The 21735-nt window shown below is 45.3% G+C and overlaps 1 protein-coding gene across 1 annotated transcript in view; it reads left to right on the top strand.

The window, feature by feature from the left end:
• The first annotated feature begins 449 nt into the window (after positions 1-449).
• Positions 450-21735, top strand: part of CTNNBL1 (catenin beta like 1) — a 47400-nt gene continuing 26114 nt past the window's right edge. Inside the window, exons 1-9 of the mRNA XM_030963408.1 lie at positions 450-581; positions 7981-8169; positions 10311-10417; positions 11287-11426; positions 15079-15176; positions 17365-17458; positions 18185-18276; positions 20876-20948; positions 21221-21279. Of these exons, the coding sequence (XP_030819268.1) occupies positions 552-581; positions 7981-8169; positions 10311-10417; positions 11287-11426; positions 15079-15176; positions 17365-17458; positions 18185-18276; positions 20876-20948; positions 21221-21279 (882 nt within the window). The 5' untranslated portion in view covers positions 450-551. The remainder of the gene's footprint in view (positions 582-7980; positions 8170-10310; positions 10418-11286; positions 11427-15078; positions 15177-17364; positions 17459-18184; positions 18277-20875; positions 20949-21220; positions 21280-21735) is intronic.

Raw genomic sequence — 21735 nt, 5'->3', positions numbered from 1 at the left:
GACAGCGGTTAATGACGCCGGGTATAAATAGAAGTGTGTTGTCAATAACCGCTGGCAGCGCCTTGGCAAGGTTATGGAAAACGTGGCCCGTAAAACGCTGATTCCCGCTGGCCCGGGGGCAGCGCTCGGGGGGCTCTGCCGGGTGTCGCTCCCCCCCGGGGCACAGCGGGGACGGGCCCGCCGTGGCACCGGCTGCTCGGGGCAGGGCAGGGCCTCCTGTCACCGGGAGTACATCGGGGTCTCCTGCTCTCCCTGCCCTGTGCCATGTGGCACCGGGGGACAGGCGGGAGGCCCCGAGCCCAGCCCCGGGACCCGTGAGGGGCGGGGGTGGCCCCGGTGCCCCGCTCCGCCCGCTCCCGTTCGCGACAGCCCCGCGCTGCTTTACGGCAGTGTGGCGCCTCCCGCCTCTCCCTTTCCGGCACGCCCCCCTCGCCTCGCTTTCCGGCAGTGTGGCGCCCCGTCACCCGGCCTGCGCTGCCTGCCTTACGGCAGGTGTCGCGCGGCCCCGGTGGTTTGCGACAGGTTCCCGGTGGCGGGGCCCGGTGGGTGCGATGGACGTGGGGGAGCTGCTCAGCTACCAGGTGAGCTGGGGAGGTTGGGCCGCGCTGGGGGTGTCGCGGTCCCCTGCGCTCCGGCCGCCAGCGCGGAGGTGACCTCGTCCGTGGCCCCGCTGCGGCGGTAGCGATGCTGCTCCAGCTCCGGTGCGGCCGAGGGCCTGGGGCGGCCGCCGTGCGGGTCCTCACCGGCCGCACTCGCACGGGGGCTGGTTAAAGTGCCGCTAAATTTTGGGGGTCTCTCCCCTTCTTTGGAGCGGCGGTGCCCGGTAGGAGCCGATTACCGGGGGCTCCGCGGCTTTGCCGGTGTCGCTTCGGCCACAGATGGGCAGATTGTGCCCGCCTGTGCTGGAGAGAAACCTGAGCTCCTTCCGTGGCTGTTCTAGCTTGTCTATTTCTCCTGTTTTATGCCAAAACGCCTTTAATTTCATTTTTATCAAAATATGTTTTAAAAAGTTTTCCTTATGAAAGTTTGCCTTTACTCGGAGCGTGTGCTTCCCTTGCCCTGCGGTCACTGATGGCTCATTGTGTGCGGGTATCGAGTGGTTTATTATTTATTGAGTGGTTTATTGTCCAGGAGCAAATTTCAGGTGTTCCTGTGAAACAGGGCATGAGGGCATGAACTGCAGGAACATTTTGACACCTTGGCTGGGATAACGCCGGGCTTTGCTCCAGTTCCCACCCGGCTGCAGCCGTGGGGTTTCCCTGGGTGAGGAAAACATCCCGAGGCGTTTTCAGCCGTGTAGGTGTGGCCAGGTCTGCTCCGAGCTGAGAGCAGACAATTCCTGGTGGAACTCGGTGTCCTCCTGGTGTGCCTCATTCCGTGGGGCACAGAGGTGAAGGGAATGTGTTGCTGTTCACTCCATGTTTGTGCTTTGGGAATGTGGTGTTTGGAGACGCTCAGGGGAAAAGGGGAAGTTGCTGTTGGGTTTGAGAAGTTTCTCAGCAGCTTTCCCAATGCTATTGAAGTTTCTGGGGCAGTCTGTCTTTGAGAGCTGCACTGGATTCTTCCTTGATAATCTCCAGGATGTTTCCCTCTGTGGATTGCTCTGTCTCAAACATCCCTCCACATCCTGCTGCATCCAACAGCACAGCCCTGCTGGTCTTAGATCCACTCCACCTCTGTATTTCTCTATCTTTTTCAAATGTGATTTTTCAACATCAAATTAGAATTCTCATTTCTTACGTTCCTATGATTCTTTGGCCTTCTCCACCCCATCTGGGACTTAGCAATGTCATCCCTTACATGTCTGGGATGCAGGTTAAGGCACAGAGAGGTAAACCTGAATGAACTTTGTCATTTTTTAAGCAAGTTCCAGTTTGGGGTTTTGTTAGTTGGCTTTTCTCTTGCTCTCAGAATGTGAACTCCCTAGGATTCCCTCCGCTCTGGTGGGAAGTGTCCATCGACTTTGCTTTGCTCACTTGGATTTTGTGCAGCTTTCCCTTGGATGAGCTTTCAGCACGGGCAGGGGGTGATTGCTTGTGACAGTGGGGGCTCTATTCTCTCAAGGTAAAGAAGTGCTGCTTAGCTGCAGGGTATCTAAATTTTAATTCCATTTCTTGCTGCTAAAATTGTTCTTAGCTGTGGGGAAAAGCATTCCACAGCTTTCAGCCAACTGCTGAAATAGTTCCTGAGGGATTTGTCCTGGCTCTGTGCTCTCCTGGGCTCTCAGCTGAATGCAGGTGGTTCTTGTGTCACTGGCTGGGGTGATGCTTTAGGGAGCATTAGAAGTCAGTGGTGCTGAGTTCAGACCTCCAGAACTGGGTACAATGGTGGGTACAGGTAAAAAAAGTGGAGGAGCAGAAGGCAGGAAAATAGCTCTGGTTCTGAGAAAATGAGATTCCCTTCTGTGAGGGCATTTCCTGCTGAGAGGTGAGGAAAAATAGTTGGAAGCAGTAGATTTCACTTCCTCCCATCCTATGGGTCAGGCTCTGCTTTTGGGGAGGGTGGCTTGAAGAGGATGGCCAGGGGAGGGTGGCTTGGCAGCTCCCCCAGCAGCTCCTGGCCCACTCAGCCCTGGATTTGGGAGCTTCCCTGCTCTGGGCTGGGCTGTGGGCTGGCTCAAGGTCTCCTTGGCTGTCCTCATCGCAGGGATGGTACCGGCTGTCGGGGAGGTGGTGTGATGCCTCAGCTCTCTGATTTTAATCTCTTGCTGCAAATGAGTTGGTCTTCTCAACCTCCCTCAGCACAACCCAAAATAATTGCTTTCCTCTTACACTGTTTTGAATTTTCTCCTCTAAATGTGTAATCTGTGCCCTTGCTTCGGCAAGAAGATGTTCTCCCTCAGAGCCAAACTTGGCGTGGAAGAGACTGCAGGCACCGTGCCACCAATTCAGCACCAAGTGTCTGCCAGAATGGGAAAAGAAACCTCTTGCAACAAAAAATACAATTAAACAGCACCTGGCCGTTTATCCAAAGCTCAGGAATCCATAAACTTTACGTGTTGCTGCAAAACAGTTGCAGATGGTCTAAAGTGATGATTAAATATTGCTGCTGTTTGCCCAGATCCTCCGTGTTTGGTCTCTGATTACAGAGGGTAATTAAGAGGACAAAGCCAACTCCAGGGCTATTCAGTCTTCTTTCAGTTGTCCTGGGAGGAAATAAGGGAGGTTATTTGAATTCTCATTAACGGCAGATTTCATCAGTGTGAGTGATCATTGCAAAGCCCTGATTGTAAGATAGAGTAGCGGAGGAAGCAGTAACTGTGGGGTGAGATCTGCCTTCAGCACCCTGGGTGATCTCCCCAGGGTCTGTCGGGGTTCAGTGCAGTGTGTACCGAGATGGATCTCTGTGTATCATCATTTCTGCTGCTGGTACAGATAATTTGCTGTCAATTTGCAATGTAATGGATGCATCTGATGGTAGGGGCAGCTCAGCTGAGCTGGTTGTTGGCTACTCACAGCATTATTACCCCAGTAGCTCCTCTGCTGCCAGCAGTTAAAACAAGGAGCTGACATTGGCTCAGCTGTCTGCCTCATCCCTTGGTTCTGCTCCTGGGAGTAAGCCCCATGCTGCCAGAGCTGTGCTCTCACAGGGTGACAAGTGAATCTCTAGTTTACTTCCCAATGTATTGTCTTTGACCACCAAACCAGGGGATGTCAAGAAAGATCCCTGTCCTGCACCTCCCTGATGTGTTCCTTGGGTGGTTCAGAGCCTTGCAAGGGAGGCTGGAGGGCACAGGGGTGCATTCCCTCTGAAATTAATAATCTGTATTCGTGTGGGTACACTGTGCACCTGTCATTGCATTTGCCTCAGACTGTGTGATTTTGGAGCTCTTGGGTCTCTGAGATTTCTGATTTTCCTGGGGTACCAGTTCTTCCAGTTTTTAGCACTCAGATCCTGCGCCATTTAGAAGGGCTGTGTGTCATGCCTCAGGAAGAAAAAGCATGGGAAAGTGAGATTGATCATAGCCTGGTTTATGACAAACATTGGAAACAAAATTAGGAAGTCATTGAAGATTCCTCTGGAGATTAGGATCCCAAACTGACAGCTGCTGTGCTGCTTTCTGAGTGGCTCTTCGGAGCGGGCTGGGATCTGGGCACAGAAGCTGCATCATTTATGAAGATTCATTTCAGATTTCATTAACGAAAATTCCTGAGCTTCACAGTAATGACGTCACTTACAAAACAGATACCTTAGTAATATGAAACTCCTGAGTATTTCCTGAGTAATATGAAACTACTGAGACCTCTCTAAACCTTCCTTATGTTTGGCAAAGGCTGAAGCAATCAGGATTCTGAGAAATGTGTGTTCAGATTTTGTGGTGTACTTAACCCTGATATTAATGTGCAATCACTGCTTGGAGGGAACCCAGAGGCGCTGGCAGATTATTGTGCTTTGATTTAGGACGTTGTTTCCCTGTTCCTCATGTGACATGTGGCTGATGCTGCTCCTGCTGCCCACACTGAGGTCAGGCTTGGCCTTACCACCCCAGGACCTGTGTCAGGTGTGTCTGGGGAAAGTCTGTACCAAAGGCTGGGCCCCAGGGAGTGTCTGTCAGCTAACAGACACAACCAGTACAGGAGGACTACAAGAGAAAGGGAAAGATAATCCTCCCGTTCCCAATTACCAGCTTCTGTTTACTTTATCATATTTTATAAACAGTAGCTTTTTTTTAAACCCTTTTGTATTCATTGGTTTTTGTGTGGTGCTATCAGTGTTAGATTTAAATGAAAAGGCCTGCTGAATAAATTACTGTGAATGCCCTGCATTCATCAGGAACAGAATTAAGCTTAGCTAACATAACAATTGAAAAATGCTTTTCTTGTGTATTTTCAAATGAATTCTAACTTCTTGCCAGATTCACCTTAGCACAGCTAAGTAAAAAACCCCACATTTTGTTTATCAAATGATTAGCTTTCTCTTTTCTACCAGAAAGGCACAACTTGTGCAGATGTCTGTGAAGCTGTGGAATTGGTTAAATAAATGTGTTTGGACACAATCTGTGTGTTTGTTGAGCGAAATGCACCAGGCTTGGTGCGGCAACCTATGAGCTTAATTCTTGCTAGTTGGTAAGTCCTTTGCAAAACACAAATGCAAACCCAAGATGAAAATCAATGAACAGAAAGTAATGCCTGCCTTAAATCAGTTGCTCATGACTGTGCATCTCTTGTGGAATGAGCAGGACCCAGGTGTTCCACTCAGGCCTTGGTTTCTTGGCTTTAATAAGTGCTGGTTGGGAACAGCAATGTTCTTAGCGAGGTTTTTGCATAACATCAATAAGGAGAGGCAAAGCCTTAATGCCTGCTTAATAGCGTTTGCCCGAATTCAATTACTGCCTATTGCCAGGCTCTGGCAGCGTTAATGATCACACACGGGGCACTTCCCTGATTTATCATAATGATTCTGCTCCGTGGTACAGAGCCTCCCCCAGCAATGCATAAATACAAAAAAGGGCAAAATAATTGAGATGGAAGCAAGGGTGTAAATTCTGATCTTGAGAATTGTGTACTCAGAGGAAATGGGGATGGTTTTGTGATGGAGTTTTAGTTTAGGTTTTGTTCTGGGATGCAGTCCCTTCCTATGGCACATGACTTTGCATCTGATAGACCCCCAGGTCCCTCAGCCTCTCATTACACCTCAGGCTCGCCAGGGGCTTTGGTCCTTTTTAATGTTTAGAAATAAGAGTGAGGATTGAGATTCCAATTCCAAATCAGGAGCATCCATGACAAATCTTGTTGAGATTTAGATGTAAATTTTGGGATTTATGTCACTAATTACTGTATTTGTGTTTATGACATTAATCTGTCAAAGATGGTATAGGATGGTATTACCAAGGAGTGAATGGAAGGACATAGGAAGGGCAGGGCCCCTTGTGATATCAAGGACATTGAGTAAGGAGTATGGATTTAATTTTTTTCCTTGGATGATGTCATTTAGAAGAGCACCTTTTCCTTATTCTTTTTATGGGTTTGCTGGTTGCTCAGGGAGTGTTTGAATTATTAGTTGTTGTCAATGACACATTTGTTTCCAAATGGATCTATGTGAAATTATATTTTAATGTACCTAGAAGATAAGTAATAGGAATCTGTTTAAAAAAAACCCCAATCCACAAAACCCTCCAAGCAAATAAATTTTTCATTTCACAGAATCTCTGGGTATGCTTCCACGTCATGGCTATTGAATTATGAGCTGAGTAACTGCTTTAAAAGTGCATGGAGGCACTTTAGAAGGGTTTTAAGTCAGGAATGTACCATCTGTAATGGAAATGGCAGAGAAGATATAGAGAGAAAGGAGACAGATAACAGAGCTTGAACAGGTTTGCCTGGGAGCGAGCAGATACAGCTCTGATTTGTGCTAATCTGTTGTCTGGGAAACTTGATTCTGCGTCTTCCCTAAAGTGGTGACAGGGTGGTAACCCTGAAAACAAGGTGATCCCAGCCAGGCTGCTTTCTGGCCTGCTTCTTAACTATAATTAACTCCTCATGTGCTTTTTTGGGGCTGGCTGGGGGAGCTTTATTTTTTTTACATCTCCTGAAAGCAGCATTTCCTCCGGAGCAGATGATTTACCAGCTTGTCATTGGGCTGTGCCACTGGTGCAGTGTGTGGCAGAACTGGAACCACAGCTGGATTCCCTTAGGAGTCTGAAAGGTTTATTACCCTCTGCAGCCCAAAAGTTTCCAACCTGCCAGGGAGCTGGAAATTCCCATCTTGATGCTCACACTAGTGCCAGACCTGGCAGGAGAATGACACTGTCACATATTTCATCTGCACCTTTCTTTGGATCAAACATGAGAAGGAATCTCAGTCTCACATAAAAACAGGGCCTGTGTTCATGGAAGCCTGGTGTGACTTTTGCCATTTTAGACAAAGGGTCCCACAGAGCAGAAGAGTAGGGGCTGCCTGCCAGATGGTGTTTTATAAATTAGGATGGGCATGTGTTAGACCTAATGAGGTTACAAAATCACCTACCAGGTGACTTGAGCAGTGGTGTAAAGTAAAAATAATTTTGTTATTATTTTATTATTCTTGATATGTACTCTCCTTTTAAATAGTAAAGAATTAAGCTTTGTTTTGCTGTAGTTATAGAGCATAGAGTACTCCTGTTCCAGCTTGGTTGTCCTTCAAAAATGTGAGAGACCAAATTTAATGTCCTTGTAGCTTTTGAGGGGAAAATTTTTTCTTCTGTTGCAAATGCTTTTATCCCTTTCTGCCTGAATGAAAACATCGGATTAGGATTAATGGACTTCTTCTTGTCCTTGGCAAATTACCTTTAATTTTGACAATCAACTAGAAATAGTGGAATAAAATAATAGGAATAGTGGAATAAAATAAAAAATAATTGTTCCAAGCAAACCAGGATGGTTTGGGCACTGTTTAATCCAGTGCCAAGCCCCTGCAGAGCTGCAGCAAGCAGCAGTCCTCCTTGTCCTACCTGCTCTGACTTGGGCTGATTCTGCTTTTACTTGTCAGCAAACTTCAGACAGAAGGATGGGGGTGAAATGGGAGGCACACAGGAATTCAATATAGTCTTGTGTACATTGTGGGTAAAAAATTATCATTCCCTGCTGTCTGCTGAGCGTATCAGTCTGCTGGCTGTGAAATGTGGGGTTGTCTGAGCTGAGTCAGCAGACTGGGGTTCCTTGATGGGCAGCTGAGCCCCACTGAGCAGGGCTGCTCGGCCACTCCTTGTCTGTGCACTCCTTGTCCTTGCTGTCTATGAAGATATTTTCCCGTGAATTGTGTTCATAGATCAACGAAGGTAGGATGTTGACACAGCTCTTGGCAGAGGCATTTATCTACTCATGTGATGTTCCACTTCACTAAATTAATTTCCTTTCCAGTTTTCAGAGTTGTTAAGTGTTGTGTAAGCAAATCTTTTAAACTTGTAAGAATTTCCTCAGTATGGTTTGTAATATTGGTATTTTGGTTTGCAAGGGTCACTAAACACTTATATTCATTCACCTTTTATTTCTGTGACTTCAGCCTAACAGAGGGACAAAAAGACCCCGTGATGAAGAGGAAGAGGAAATCAAAGCACGTCGGAAACAAGCCAGTGCCCGAGAGCATGGCCGTCATAGGGAAGAGGAGTCTGCTGCCCTGGAAGAAACTGATGATGAGAAGAAGAAACTCCTTCAGATAATAGAGAGGGATGGAGAAGAGGAAGATGAGGAAGTAAGTCCTCTGGGAAAGGAGAGGCAGTGGAAATAACCAAACACCAAACCCCTTCTCTGTGATTCCCATTTCTTGCCGTGTAGGTGGTGAGGCTTAACGTGATTTTTCTGTGCTCGTACAGCTTCAGTTTGTGGGTTTGCTTTCCTGCCCTGTGAAGTGTTCATTAATTTCAAATTTCTCAAATATATCAGCTGAAGATTTAAAGTGGGGACAAAAGGGAGAAGGCTTTCAAGTATCTGTTTGGTCTGAGAATACCCAGATCACCTTCTGAAGTATATTTTTAGGAAACAGTTTCTGTGTTCTAACCAATTTCCTGACTGTTGTTCTCATCAGTACCCCCAACCATGCAGCTTCTCCCCCTCTTTGTAGCTCTGCAGCAGCAGCAGCAAATAAACAAACATTCTTCTGCACAAGAAAGGTCTTGGGTCAGAGGAGGGGGGTGGCAGCTGTCAAGGGTAAATGATTTCAAGCCTTGGAGACAGAAATCCAATGCTGCATTGGCCTTTCTGCCAAGGGCCAGGGAAAAGATCACTTTATAAATGTGACACATGGATTGGTATAAATCTAGAAGATATTTGCTTCCTGCTGCCTGTGTCCTGTTTGATAAAAAAACAAGTGATATTCACCACTTCAGAATTGTGTAGCTTTGTAAAATATCATTGTCCTTTGTATACAGCATTGCCAGCATCTGTCTTTAAGAATCTCCCTCTTTTTTTTATGTTGAGCTATTGCCATGACAGTTGTTGCTGATAGCAGAGAAAGATAATGCAGGATTTCTGTAGCATTTCAGCTCCAGGGAGGATGGATCGAGAGAAGAGTCCTCCTGACTGGCTGGAGTCTTGTGGATTCCTGCAGTGTGCCAGTCCCTCATCTCTGTCAAGTGGAGTCCTCCCAGCCAGACATTTTAAGGGCTGAAAGTCCAGGCTTTAGAACTCAAATCTCTTGTTTATTACTTTGGACTGCAGTTAATATAAGTGCTATTAAAATGTGCTTTGTCCCAGTAAATTTGATGTGAGGAAGCTAATCTGTAGGACACTGCAATACTGAATGCAAATTCAATACAAGATATAAGCAGATCCTAATGGAGATATAATAGTGATATGTGTTAGAGGAAGCAAAGAATCAAAGGGAACAGAAGGAAGCAGTGTCAGCATGTGTGGGTTGAAATCCCAATGTTCTTTGGGCACTGTAGTATTGATTGGCTGAATGGGGTGGTGACATGAGTGGGATGGCAATGAGACAGATTGGGCAAAGGAACGGAGGCAATGCAATCATAACTGAAGGCTGAGGGCTGGTGTTGTTATTGTAATGGAGTTTGCTGAAGAAATGGAGGTTCTCTGTCTCATGTCAGTTTGCTGCTTAGAGTCACTGACCAAAGAATCTGCAATACCAGCAGCAGCTCTTGATTTAATCCTGCGGGGCACTTGGCTAAAGATGGGAGGGTGTCTGGTTTGGTTTTTGTTTTGAGAGTTTCTCTTAAATAGTGGTTGTAACACAGTCAGAGGAGAGGGAAGAGGTTACACAGGGAAATCTATACCATCAATTTTTTAATAAAAGAAGTACATTAAAGTCATAAACTAAGGAAAATGTTTGTAGGTGTCAGGGAGGCAGCCGAGGTTGTATTGCTGCTGTACAGTAAATATACAACTCCAGCTGAGAAACACCTTAGGAGCATTTACAAAATAAAGAGAAAATGCTAGAGTAGAATATTGATTTATTTCTTTCTTTAGGAAAAGGCTTTAAGATAACAGTGAAAGCTTATCCAAGTGAAGAAAATGCGGAAGAACATAAATTCAGGGCAGTTAAATGTAGACTTCAAAAAAACAATAGCATAACAAGGGACTTCTGCAGAGAAGCTCTCCATGGGCACAGGCTGTGAGTGCAGGTTTGATCTGTGTCAGAAGCAAAAAAGCCTCAATATGAACTGATGGTGCCAGGTTATAACAGGTGTGAAAGAGCAGCTGGAGATCTGAGCTGGAGTGGGTGGTGATGGCCTGTGAGGTGTTTGGCAGCTCTCTGCAGGGAGATTCCAGAGCTGGCTGGAATTCCCAGGGCCCTGGGCCTGGCTGCAGTCCCACCACATTGCTGATGTTTCTCCAGCCATTTAAAGCTCATTTTTCTGCCTTTTCTGATTTGGTCAGGAGGAACCTTTGGATGAAAGTTCAGTGAAGAAGATGATTCTCACCTTTGAGAAGAGATCCTACAAAAACCAGGAGCTGCGGATCAAGTTTCCTGATAATCCAGAGAAGTAAGACTGTGCTTAACTTTTCTCCCTTTGATTTTAGGTGTAAGTCTAAATCAATTGCTGGAATATAGAGATGTTTTCAGTTACATAAAGCTTATGTAACAGCAGATACTGCCTTGTAAATATTCTTCTAAATATTATTTGAAACTGGCTTTGTTAATTAAAAATGACTTTGTTGAGACTCTGGTGTGACCAGTATATGGCTGGCAGCACAAAAACCATCATCAGCAATAATTAAAGATTTCATTCCATCATTTGATGTGAAGGTGTGTGCTTGCATACCAGCCAGAGGTCTGTGTGGGGAGGAAATTATTTCATGTTACCCATTGCTGTGGTGAGCAGAACAGCTGGATGGGCTCTGAGAGCCAGATGTGTATTTGTGTTCTTGAAGCCTCTTCCTCCCTTCAAGGTGTTCTGTTATTCACATTAAAGGGATTTCTTCCTACAGTTCAATGCCATTATTTTTTGTCCAGTTTGCTGTCCTTTGCCTTACCCAGATTATATTTATGGACTTCAGACTCATACAACCCACATACTAATATGTGCTAGCTAGGGAAAGTGCAGCGCTCTGCAGAATTTATTTTAAAAGCAAGTTTGCTTGTGTGTGACTGCAGCATCTTGATTTTAATTTCTTCTTGAAATTCTAGAACTGATTTACAAAATTGGAACAAATCTGCTTGTTTACTCAATGTAAATTACACAGTAGAAATGTTTATTCTGCTGCAGGATTAAACTTCAAGGGGCAGGTGTAGGACAGGGAAGATAGAAATGCTGGTGCCATGTGCACCTGGGGTGACAAGTCCTATGTGGTGGCTCCTGGAAGGTAGTGGTCTCTTCTTGCCTTTTTGTTACCTTTTTTTGTCTTGCCTCAGGTTTATGGAGTCAGAACTGGATTTAAATGACATCATTCAGGAAATGCACGTGATCGCGACAATGCCTGGCCTGTATCACCTGCTGGTGGAGCTGAACGCTGTGCAGTCTCTGCTTGGGCTGCTGGGACATGACAACACAGATATCCTTCAGTTGTTAAAGCAGCTCTCATGGGAGAGGCTTTCTACAGACTTTTCTGTAATCTCTCATATCCTCTTTCCTAGGCTCCTGTAGATGTTTTTCTCCTCTTCCCACCACACTGAATTTATGTGTTGGTTTTTCATTTTTTTCCCAGTGAAAGCCCTCTTTGTTCAAGTAATATTGATTCTGAATTTTTTTCAGTGCTGTTATTCTCCTTTCTTGTTTTATGACCCTTTCATCTAGTTTTGACTGGCAGTGTTAAGAGTGTGAGCAGATGAGCAGCACAGGAGAAGTGAAGGCCTGGGCTTAGCAGCAATAATCTCAGACTGTGCAAACTTTGGAATAGCCCCAATGAAAATTAAACTGTTTTACCCCTTCTTGCTGAGAGCTGAGCTGTCAGGCTGTCAGCTGTTTGTCATGGACTAGCTCACCACATGCTTCACCTTAGTTTGTAAATGTGCCCTCTTCATGTGCCCATACCTTTAGTTTGGTGTGCACAGAGCTCAAGGCTGTGGGTGGCCCCTCTGGTTAAGTACATATCCAGAGACAATTCCAATTCCATGCTCAGTGAGGTCCAGTGTCACTGACCCTGATCCCTCTGTGCACCTGGCTCTTGTACCTCTGGAACTCTGAGGGCATCTGAGAGAGAGCTTCCCATTTATGTAGTGTTGATCAAAACCAGTGCCATTTTTGAGTATCCTGGTGCCTTGATGCTTAGCTGTCAACTGGGAGCTGGCACTATGCCCAGCTTACCACTGTGCAGTCTGTAAAAGCAGACCTCAGACTGCTTTGCTTGTAAAATATTCTACAGCAGATTAAGCTGAAAAATTGTTACATGACTTGGGAGATTGCATGTCTGTGTCCTGAAAATATCTGTGGGTGGAGGGAGCAGTGAAGCCCTGTGGAAAGGGCACTGCATGTCAACTTGAGACTCAGGCAGTCCTTTTACCATTTTTATTGATCCATCGCCTTAGGAAGGTAATTTATTCTTTGCTTCTTTATGTGTAAAGCAGGAGATAACACTTACCAGCTTTCCTGAGGTGTTTTGGAATATACAATGTGAAAAGGCCTGTTAGTGCTGCATGTTGTGGTCTGATGCACAGATCTTGGTTTTCTTTTTTAGCACTTTTCTTTATAGCACCATCTATTGAGAATTCATAATTCATTCTTTCTAAGTGGGTGCAGTGATCAGAAGCTAAAACCAAAACATAAATATTTTATTGCATGCCAGTTTATATTAGTGAGCACTGTGTTTGGGTATTTTGACTTGCATCAGGTGGAACCTTGATGTGCTGAATGCTGGTCCCTGCAAAACAGTAAACCCCACAGCTTCCCTTATCCAAGATCTGCAAGGAAATGGCTCTCAAATAACTGTTAACAATTTATGTTGTACAGGGGGAAGCTCCTCCCATGCAAATCCAATTTCGTGGTTACTGTAGTTTAATTATTTATTTTATACCAGGCACCACAGACTTACTTGTACTATGTGCTTTTATACTGAATTTCTCATTCATAGGGAGAAAAGGAACTGTGGGAGTATTGACTGGGATAGCAGAGCTGTTTTCCAGATAAAGTGCACCAGAGTACAGCTTGCTTTGTCCCGTCTGCCATGGAAAGCTTTGTGCTGGGATCACTGCGGCTGTCAAAGACTTGTCAGGGTTTCCAGTGTGAACTCTTTTTATTTGATTTGCAACTTGCCTGTCAATGAATTTATGGGTAGGAATTTGGCCTGAGAACTGCAATTTTGGGAAAGGTATATTTCGTGTTATAAAATTGCTGAAGTGTTTTGAGCTCCATTGGAAGCAGAGGCTGCTGCTGCTCACATACAGGGTAGAAGCACTATTGAAGCAAAGCATCTAGATATAAAGCTGGATTGATACAGCTCAGGTTTTCTAATGATGTTTTGTTGAAACAAATGGGAAAATATTTTTTTAAATGAGTTCTTCAAGGAGAGAACTAAACAAACGGCTCTTCAGATGCGATTTAATTGTGGTGTCTTGAGGGACTAATGCAAGGAGACAAAAGCAATGTCCAGGGGGAGCAAATAATCTGCTGAATGATTCATACAGTTTTACACAAAACATGTGAATGAAAGATGATCACCAACAAGATTTTATTAATGAAAGACGTGAAAGCTTCAAGCAAGGCTTTACTTTACTATCTCCTAAATTTTATGGTACAGCTGATACTCTCACTGCAAGCCCCAACAGAAGCTTCCCAGGCAGGAATGCCCTGCATGATGAACTCTGCTGAATTCTTTGCTGTGCACTCTCAAAAGAACGTGGTTCAGTTATCTTTGTAGCACCCAGGAGACAGCAGAAATCTTCAACTGATTCCTCCCTGAGCTTTCTCTCCCACGAGCTGATGAAACCCCATTCCCTCAATTTGTCCTCATCCATCCTGTATTAACCCCCAGACCACCTCAGTGGTCCTCTGCTCTCCCAAGCACAGTATGTCAAGGCCTCTCTTTTATTGGGAGAGCCCAAAACTGAACAAAATACTCTGCAAGTTGCCCCATGAGTGCCAAGAAGATAAGAATTCCTTCTGTTGACTTGCTGGTTTTGCTCTTGCTGGTGCACTATAGTGTGTGATTAGCCTTTGTCACTGCAGTGACACTCTGCTGAGGTGACACTTGCCTGAAGTGACACGCTGGTGACTCTCCTGCAGCTTGTCCAGCAGTAGGTCCAGGCTCTCTCTTGCAGAGTTTACCTCTCCAGCCAGTTTACCTCTCTTAGCTTTCCAGCACATGGCTGAGAAAGCTAAGAAAAGACAGATGAAAATACTTTTCCTGTTGCTGCTTCTGTATCTGAGCAAATGCACAAATAGGAGACCTGGGAGCAGCTTTGTCAGCCTGGGCACTTGAGAGAGATCCATCACAGAGTGGTTATTTAGGACATTGAGAAAACCACAGCTCCTGCTCTGCCCTTGGGACGCAGGCAGGATTGATCAGTGTGTCTGAGAGAATAGGGAAGTGGGTCTAATGAGCTGGAATACGTCTTGTCGTACAAGGGAGCTGTGCAGCAGGCAGGGGAGCTGTGTGTTATGCAGCCCAGAGTTAATGAGTGAAAATTGGGCTGGCAGAAGCTCTGCTGTTCCTGTGAGGGCTGTGGTTTGAGGAGTGTGCTGCCCTAATTGGGCTGGGCAGAGGGGGGTGATGCTCCTGCTGCTGGCGCTGCCCTCGTTAGGGGGGTGTGTGTATCAGGTTAGCAGGGCTATCACTGAGAGCAGAATACCCAAATCACATTATTGTAACTCATTTCTCTTTGCATGTGTTCAGTCTTGACAATTCAAGATGGTGCCTCCTTAGACCAACTCCAGCATGTTTGAAAAAAATAAGTAACTATCATGAAGAAACAGTAAAATTGATAACAGCCTGATACAGTAAGCACAGAACCACATTTTTTTTATCATTCCTAATTGTTCAGATTCCCTAATTTTAGCACTTCTGGAGAAGGTCTGCTGCAGTAGTCTGTGTGCTCTTGTGTCTGTTATGCTGTGCCCTGCTGCTGTGATTGTAATGCATTGTATCCCCTCACTGGTAATGTATTGCCAGTTGCTTTGGGGTCGTGTCATAAACACACTGGCCTAAGAACCATCTGCTATTGATACTAAACGCATTTGCCTCCCTGTTGGTTGTCCTTAACACCCAGCACATGTTTCCATAGCTGTGGTTGACTTGCTGCAAGAGCTGACTGATATTGATACTCTCCATGAGAGTGAAGAAGGAGCTGAAGTCCTCATAGATGCTCTTGTAAGTAGGAAACCCCAGATTATTTCGGTGCCTCAACATCTGTCTCAACCCAGCAATGAACACTGACCCATCCTGCTGTTTGCAGCTGTGTCTGGGTGTCTTTGCTGCCAACATTGTGATGGAGATAGCCAGGAGAAGCCTGTTCTGAACCTGAGACCATGATGACTGTTTTTGATGAAATGACAGAGTTTGGGGAGTGGATGGTTGCACCATTTGTACATTGTTGCACCACTTCTTTTTTGGAAGGAACACTGTAATATTGCAAAATTTGTGTAGACTAGGGGATTTTTTGGTGCAGGGAGGGAGAATGAAGTAATAATATTTGTGACTTGGACAGTGTCCCATTGAAAACAGGAGCTTTGTTTGCATTTCCTTTCTCTCCTGTGAAAAAGTGTGACCTGGGTTCACTAATGGAGAACTGAAGTTTGTTGCCCAAAGGACAGTGATGCCCCTGTGATCTTTCAGTCTCACCTCTTGCACAGGAGACTGGTTGTCTTCTACCCAGTAACTCTTGTTTCAAGCCCAAAAATCTGGGCTTGAACTGGGGCATCTGTTGGTGACGGTGGGATTTTTTTCTTAACAAGAAGTAAAAACTTGAAAGTTTTCATGTATCAGAGCAAATGAACTTTAAGGGTGGAGGAGGGTACAGAGGTAAGGATCCCTTTTGGCACAGAGAGTTAACCAACCTAGAAAATTACCTAGGTGGGTAGCAGATGCATTGGTGGGTGTTGTGTTCCTGCATGCCTAACCCTCTGAGTGCCTCTTGGCCTCTATGGGGGTGGATTTCCCCTTTCCCTGGTGTTTGTGCTGGATGCCTCCTTCTCCCCAGCTGCAGAAGGGGAATACAAACCCCTCAGAGAGGTGATGCCCAGCCAAACATGAGCTTTACAGGTTCTGTCCTACCTTGGAGCTGGTGAATTGCTGCCTTTGAGCATCACTACGTCTGTGTGTGTGTCTGGTTCTGTAACTATTGTGTTGAATTTGGAAGACAGGAAATTACAGTTTTTCTTTTGTTTGCTTTGTTTGGCTGCTCTGTTTTCTCCTACAATCCTTGTCCAGTCACTAGAATGTTACCTTCCAGAGGTTAATGACAGTGCCCAGAGCCCAGTTCCTCCAGCTGGCCTCTGGGCTGTTGTTAATTACTCTGCCTCTGTGGGGAGATTGCTGGGTGAAGGAAATGGGAGAGAGGAGCTGCTAGAGAAGATGTTTTCTATAAAATATGTGGAGAGGTAGTAAATCAAGTGAAGTTCTTTCTGTTTTCATTGTCACCAGCTCACTGATAATAGCCATGTTTAGAGTTTTCATTGTCCTGCTTGAAAGAAACAGGTCAGGCCTATCTTGGGAGGCCTATGCTTTTTAGATTACTTTTTTTTTTTTAAGAAAGTAGGTAAAAGGTTGGAGGCTGTCTGAAGATTGTTGCATTGTTTTCTGCAGCAGCAGAAAACATATATGTGTTTTGCCCACATATTTACTGGGCCCAAAGCTCGTTAAGACTGTTTGAATTGGTAATGTTATTTTGTTTAACTGTTCCAAGCTCACCTCCACAATGGAAAGTTTGACAGAGTCAAGCTAGGACTCTTTCCAATTCCAGTTTTAAAGACTTATTTTGGGTGGGAGCTCTGTGATTCAGGGACTCCCCCCGCCTCTCTAGTTTCCCTTAACTCACTGAAGTCAACTTGGTGCATTCATCTTGAGAGGATTTAACTGCAGGACTTCAGCTGGTGACAGTTCAACTCTTGGGTTTGGATCTGTGTGTGAATATTGTTCTGTCAGATTTTTGTACCTGTTAGGTGGAAGGTCCAGCAGCAATGTAAGCAGGCAGCAGTGACCAGCTGTGACCAGCTGCTTGCAGAGCTGACAGTTCTCCCATCTACAGTGGTTTGTGAACCTCATGCTTCAGAATTCTGAGGGATTATTAATAAGTCAGGCTGGTTCAGGAAATAAGACTGTGACAAGGTGCATGTTTCCCTCCTGATGGTTTTCTGTTTAATCTGAAACACAAAAGTTGTTTCATTAATTAGGGAAAACGTAGTGGCAGATTTACATGATGATTCCTTTGCTTCCTCTGAGATTTTACAGCAGGGTTGTTCATGTCTTCTGGTCATGTCTGGCAGGGTCTTTCCTTTGTCTTCTTCTCTTCATTCTTGTTACTTATCTCTTTATCTTTTCCATGACCCTGGGGATTTAGGTGGAGGGCCAGGTTGTGGCCTTGTTGGTCCAGAATTTAGAGCGCCTGGATGAAAGTGTGAAAGAGGAGGCTGATGGTGTCCACAACACCCTGGGTAAGTGGCTGCTGCACAGCTCCTTGCTTCTTTCTCTGGTTTGTACCAAGGGGTGTGAATTATCCCTTCCTTTCCCCCCTCCTTTTTTTCTCTTGGACTGCCAGCACTGCAGTACAGGATCTGGTACAGCTTTTATTCAAGCACAGCTTGGAACCGCTTATCCCTGGAGCCAGAGTTTGTCCCTTGTCCCATGGGTGCATGAAAGGTGTCTCTTCCAAACCAGCTGTGTTGGGAGGTGCAGATGCATGGATCACTGCACTGCACCAGAAACAATCACAGAACTGTTTGGGTTGGTAAAGCTTTCTAAGATCACTGAGTCCAGCTCTTAACCCAGCACTGCCAAGGCCAGCACTAAACCATGTCCCAAAGTGCCACATCTACACAGCTTTTAAAAACCTCCAGGAAAGTGCTCCACTGTCTGTGTATTTACTATGAACATATCTGTGAGCTATACTTTCTTTCTGTGTTAGCAATATATTTAACTTTCAGGTAATAAAACATTTGCAATTCATGGAAGGACATAACTGCCCTTCTGCTGCCTGGTCTTTGCACGGCACAGAACCATTGCAGGGTGGTGCCCCTGCAGGCAGTCACACCATCACCCCACTCCTTGCAGTCCTTTGGGATTGTAATCTCCCAGGACTCTAAGAATGAGAGAGACTGGAAACAAGAGATTTGTAATTTTTGGTGGAGAAAACCATCTGTTTTCTGTGTCTTTCTTGCCAGGAATCGTGGAGAACATGGCAGAGTTCAGGCCGGAGATGTGCACGGAGGCTGCACAGCAGGGCCTCATGCAGTGGCTGCTCAAGAGGCTGAAGGTGAGCTGGTTTCTCACTTTCCTTCTACAGACCAGTTAGCACAAAAACTAGGTTAAGAAAAACCAGTTGGGCTTTTCTGTGTTGTAAAAGCCCAGTTAAGGAAAAAAAGTTATTGTTCAGGGTCTATGTCCTCAGCAATTTTAGTTTAAAGAGACAGATTTAGGTTTTGTCTTTATAAATATCTTGCAGTAGAAATTGTCTCTTTTATCTTTTCATATGATTCATATATGTTGAATTTCCATGTGTGAGATCTGTAGGACTGTGAAAGGTGACCAGCGAGAGGGGACACTTATATTAACCATTTTATGGCCTTTGCTTCCCACATTTCTAACAATTTTTGAGTTTTAAATGATGTCTTCTGTGTTTAAATGCTGCTGGAGGTGGTTTTTGCTTTGAACTCAGCTAATTGCCTTTTAAATTTAAAGCTGCTTTTCATACTCTGCATCCTTTGACAGCGAGTTACACACTTTAACTCTGTCTTGTGTGAAAAAATGCCTAAGCATTCACTGGAAAATGCTGTAGAAAAAGAATGTATAGTTCAGCCCTCTCACAGAAATAGTAAAGGAAATATAGCAAAGAAATTCTGCCTGTTCTCTAACCTGTCAGTAAGGCATTAGCACTTCCATGCTTAATGTCTGCATGATTAGAAAGCCTCTGAGTTGCAGAAATTCTCCATCAGCTGTGTAAGTGCAGGTACCCCTCTGTGCACTTCACATCCTTGTTAGCAGAAGTAATCTGTAATTTCTCACTACAGGTAGTAACATAATTATGTTCTTTGCTTAAAAATAAAAAGTGACGTTAATTTTAGTCTTGGCAGGTAGGTACTGCTGCCTGCCTTGGAATTGCTGTGGCAGCTGAAAGACTGAAAAACTTGGGAAAGCAAAATAATCCCAACTAAGATTCCCCTGCTTGGTGCCACAGAACATGAATACTCAATGGCATTCCAAGCTTGTGTAGGGTGTGTCTGATGTGTTCCCTGGCTGTGTTATCCCTGGATTTGGGATGTAGGTCCTTGCCTGTACAGGGTTGTGAGGAGCTAACAAACCCCTCTCCAGGTGCTTTGGCTCTTGGCAGTGCTTGGTCTTGAATCTCTCTCCCTGACAGACGTGTTTGGGATTAACTCAGGATCTCAGCAGCTGGGTAGAGCTGCTGTGGAATGTCTCTGGGATAAGTTTTAAGATCAGGGTTCTGTCTGAGCAGTGATGAGGACATCTGGCACACAGCACAGGGCATGACTTTGTTTCCTGACAACATTTCAGGTCTTGTAATTGTATTGTGACTGTCAGAGCTGCATCCGAAGGCTCAGATGGAGAGCTCATAGCTCACTTCTGCAAACACAAGCAGGGTTTGATGATGTGTGCAGTCTTAGGAGACCAGAATGTTGTTTCCCAGCATTTGCAGGGCAGCAGTTGGTCACCCCATGGCAGAAGGTGGCAGGGCTGTACAGCACCGAGCACCTTCCCCTCTCCCTCATGGTCTGCCTGGAGGTGTCACCTGGCTGCTGTAAGTGCCATCCTCTGCACAGTGGTTGAGGATCATTCTGCAGAGTGGTTGGGGACCATTTGGAATGAAAAGCTTTAGATAAAGTCAATACTTAGTGCTGTTTGGGATCTTCCTGCTTTCTGTGTTTCCATGTGTTGCCTGGTGCTTGCACACCATGCTTTGTTCCTTGGCAGAAGGGTGGGATGATTGGCCCAGCAGCCCTGCATAGGCAGGCAGGACTGTCCGCCATGCTGCAAGGAGTTGTGTGTTTGGGGAAAAAACTGGGTGACAAATGCTGTGTTTTAAGCCTAGGACTTCTGCTTTTTCCCTTCTTGAACAGTGGAGTATAAATAGCTGGTAACTGATGATTTTTAAACTTGTTTTATTTTATGAATCTCTCAGTGAAACAGGTTGCATTATTATCTAATTGGTTAATGTTCAGTCTGTTTCTGTAGATGAAGCAGCTTTGGCAGCATACAAAAACATTGGATCCAGTTCAGAATCTGCTCTAGGGATTTTTTTGAGGGGTTCAAATTCAGCATTTTCATTTCATTATGACTTCTTTAACATATTTGAGGATGGAGGGAATATCTGAAATGGAAGTTATGTGATTGTGCAGGCAAAACCCATCTCATGTTCTTCTGACTGTGACACTCTGATCCTCACAGGAAACTCTGGCAGTTACTATATGATGTTATTGGGATGTATGTTCTGAAATTCTGGTTTTGCTGACAGGCACTGACTTCCAGAGCAGAGATAAGTGCCATGCACCCACTTAACATTGTGGGAAATATATCACAGGAAAGAGATTCTGTGTGGCAAACAACTGGAGACTGTTCTTAGGGGTTTTGAGCTACCTTGGCCAAACCTACTGATGTCAAACCATGTGAAGAATCACAGTGGACCTTCTACATGTGTGCATGAACCCACAAGCACCTCCCATCACCCTGAATCAGAATTGTTACTGTTCTGTCACTGAGGAAAACAGCAGAATTACTGCAGATGTGTTTTATTTTATGTGCTGCTCATACATTTGGTGATTTGGTTAATGTGTTCTTCAAATCAATGAGATGCTGAGGGCCATGCCCTGATGGGTCTCTTGTTCCTTCCCCCACAGGCTAAGATGCCTTTTGATGCCAACAAGCTGTACTGCAGTGAGGTGCTGGCGATTCTGCTCCAGAATAACGATGGTGAGCCATGCCTGCCATATCTCTGTCAGTGAGGGCAGAATCCAGGCTTCTCTCAGTTCACAGCAACCCTGTTCTGCCTCCAGCTCTCCTTTGCTGCCTTAACTCTCCCCCATGTGCTCCCTCACCTCCACCCTCTCTTTCTCTGCAGCTTTTGTGCTCTGTCAAGCTGTATTGATTTTGTTTGCTGATGTATCAGTGTTAGATGGCTGTAAAATCTGACAGTTAGCTTCATTTTTCTCTCTCTTTTCCCCCTTCCCCCCACCTCCATCTAGACAACAGAGAATTGCTTGGGGAGCTGGATGGGATCGATGTGCTGCTTCAGCAGTTATCTGTGAGTAATTCCCACATGCCTTCTCTTCCATCAGGAGACTGCTGGGCTGGGTGGGAGAAATGGAAAATATCCGGGGTGCTGTCCTAGCAGTGCTTCATATTTGGTGAGGCATAGGCCCCAAATACCTTCCATGTGGTGTGTCATCCACGGTCAGTGGGATGAATCCCTTTTGTAAAGGTGTTAATGCTGAGGTGCACGGAAGTTAGATTATTACAGTATAGTTTCATGGAGAGTTGGAGGTAGGCAGGGTTGGAATTGGTCCATCCTCAGCAGGCTCCAAGCACAGGGCTGCCCATGTTTGAGCTGGCTGAAGGTGGTGTGTTGCTAGCTCACCTCTGTTTCTTCAGGCAGTGCTGCCTGCAGCACCCTCAGGTATGAATTGTGTAGGAGTCTCTGGTAATCAGCATATTCACGTGCTTGAGTGTGAATTTGCCCTTCCCCTTGCAGGCCCTGTGT

Source organism: Camarhynchus parvulus, chromosome 20, assembly GCF_901933205.1.
Source record: "Camarhynchus parvulus chromosome 20, STF_HiC, whole genome shotgun sequence".
In the NCBI taxonomy this organism is placed as follows: domain Eukaryota; kingdom Metazoa; phylum Chordata; class Aves; order Passeriformes; family Thraupidae; genus Camarhynchus; species Camarhynchus parvulus.
This window is presented reverse-complemented; position numbering and strand designations above follow the sequence as displayed.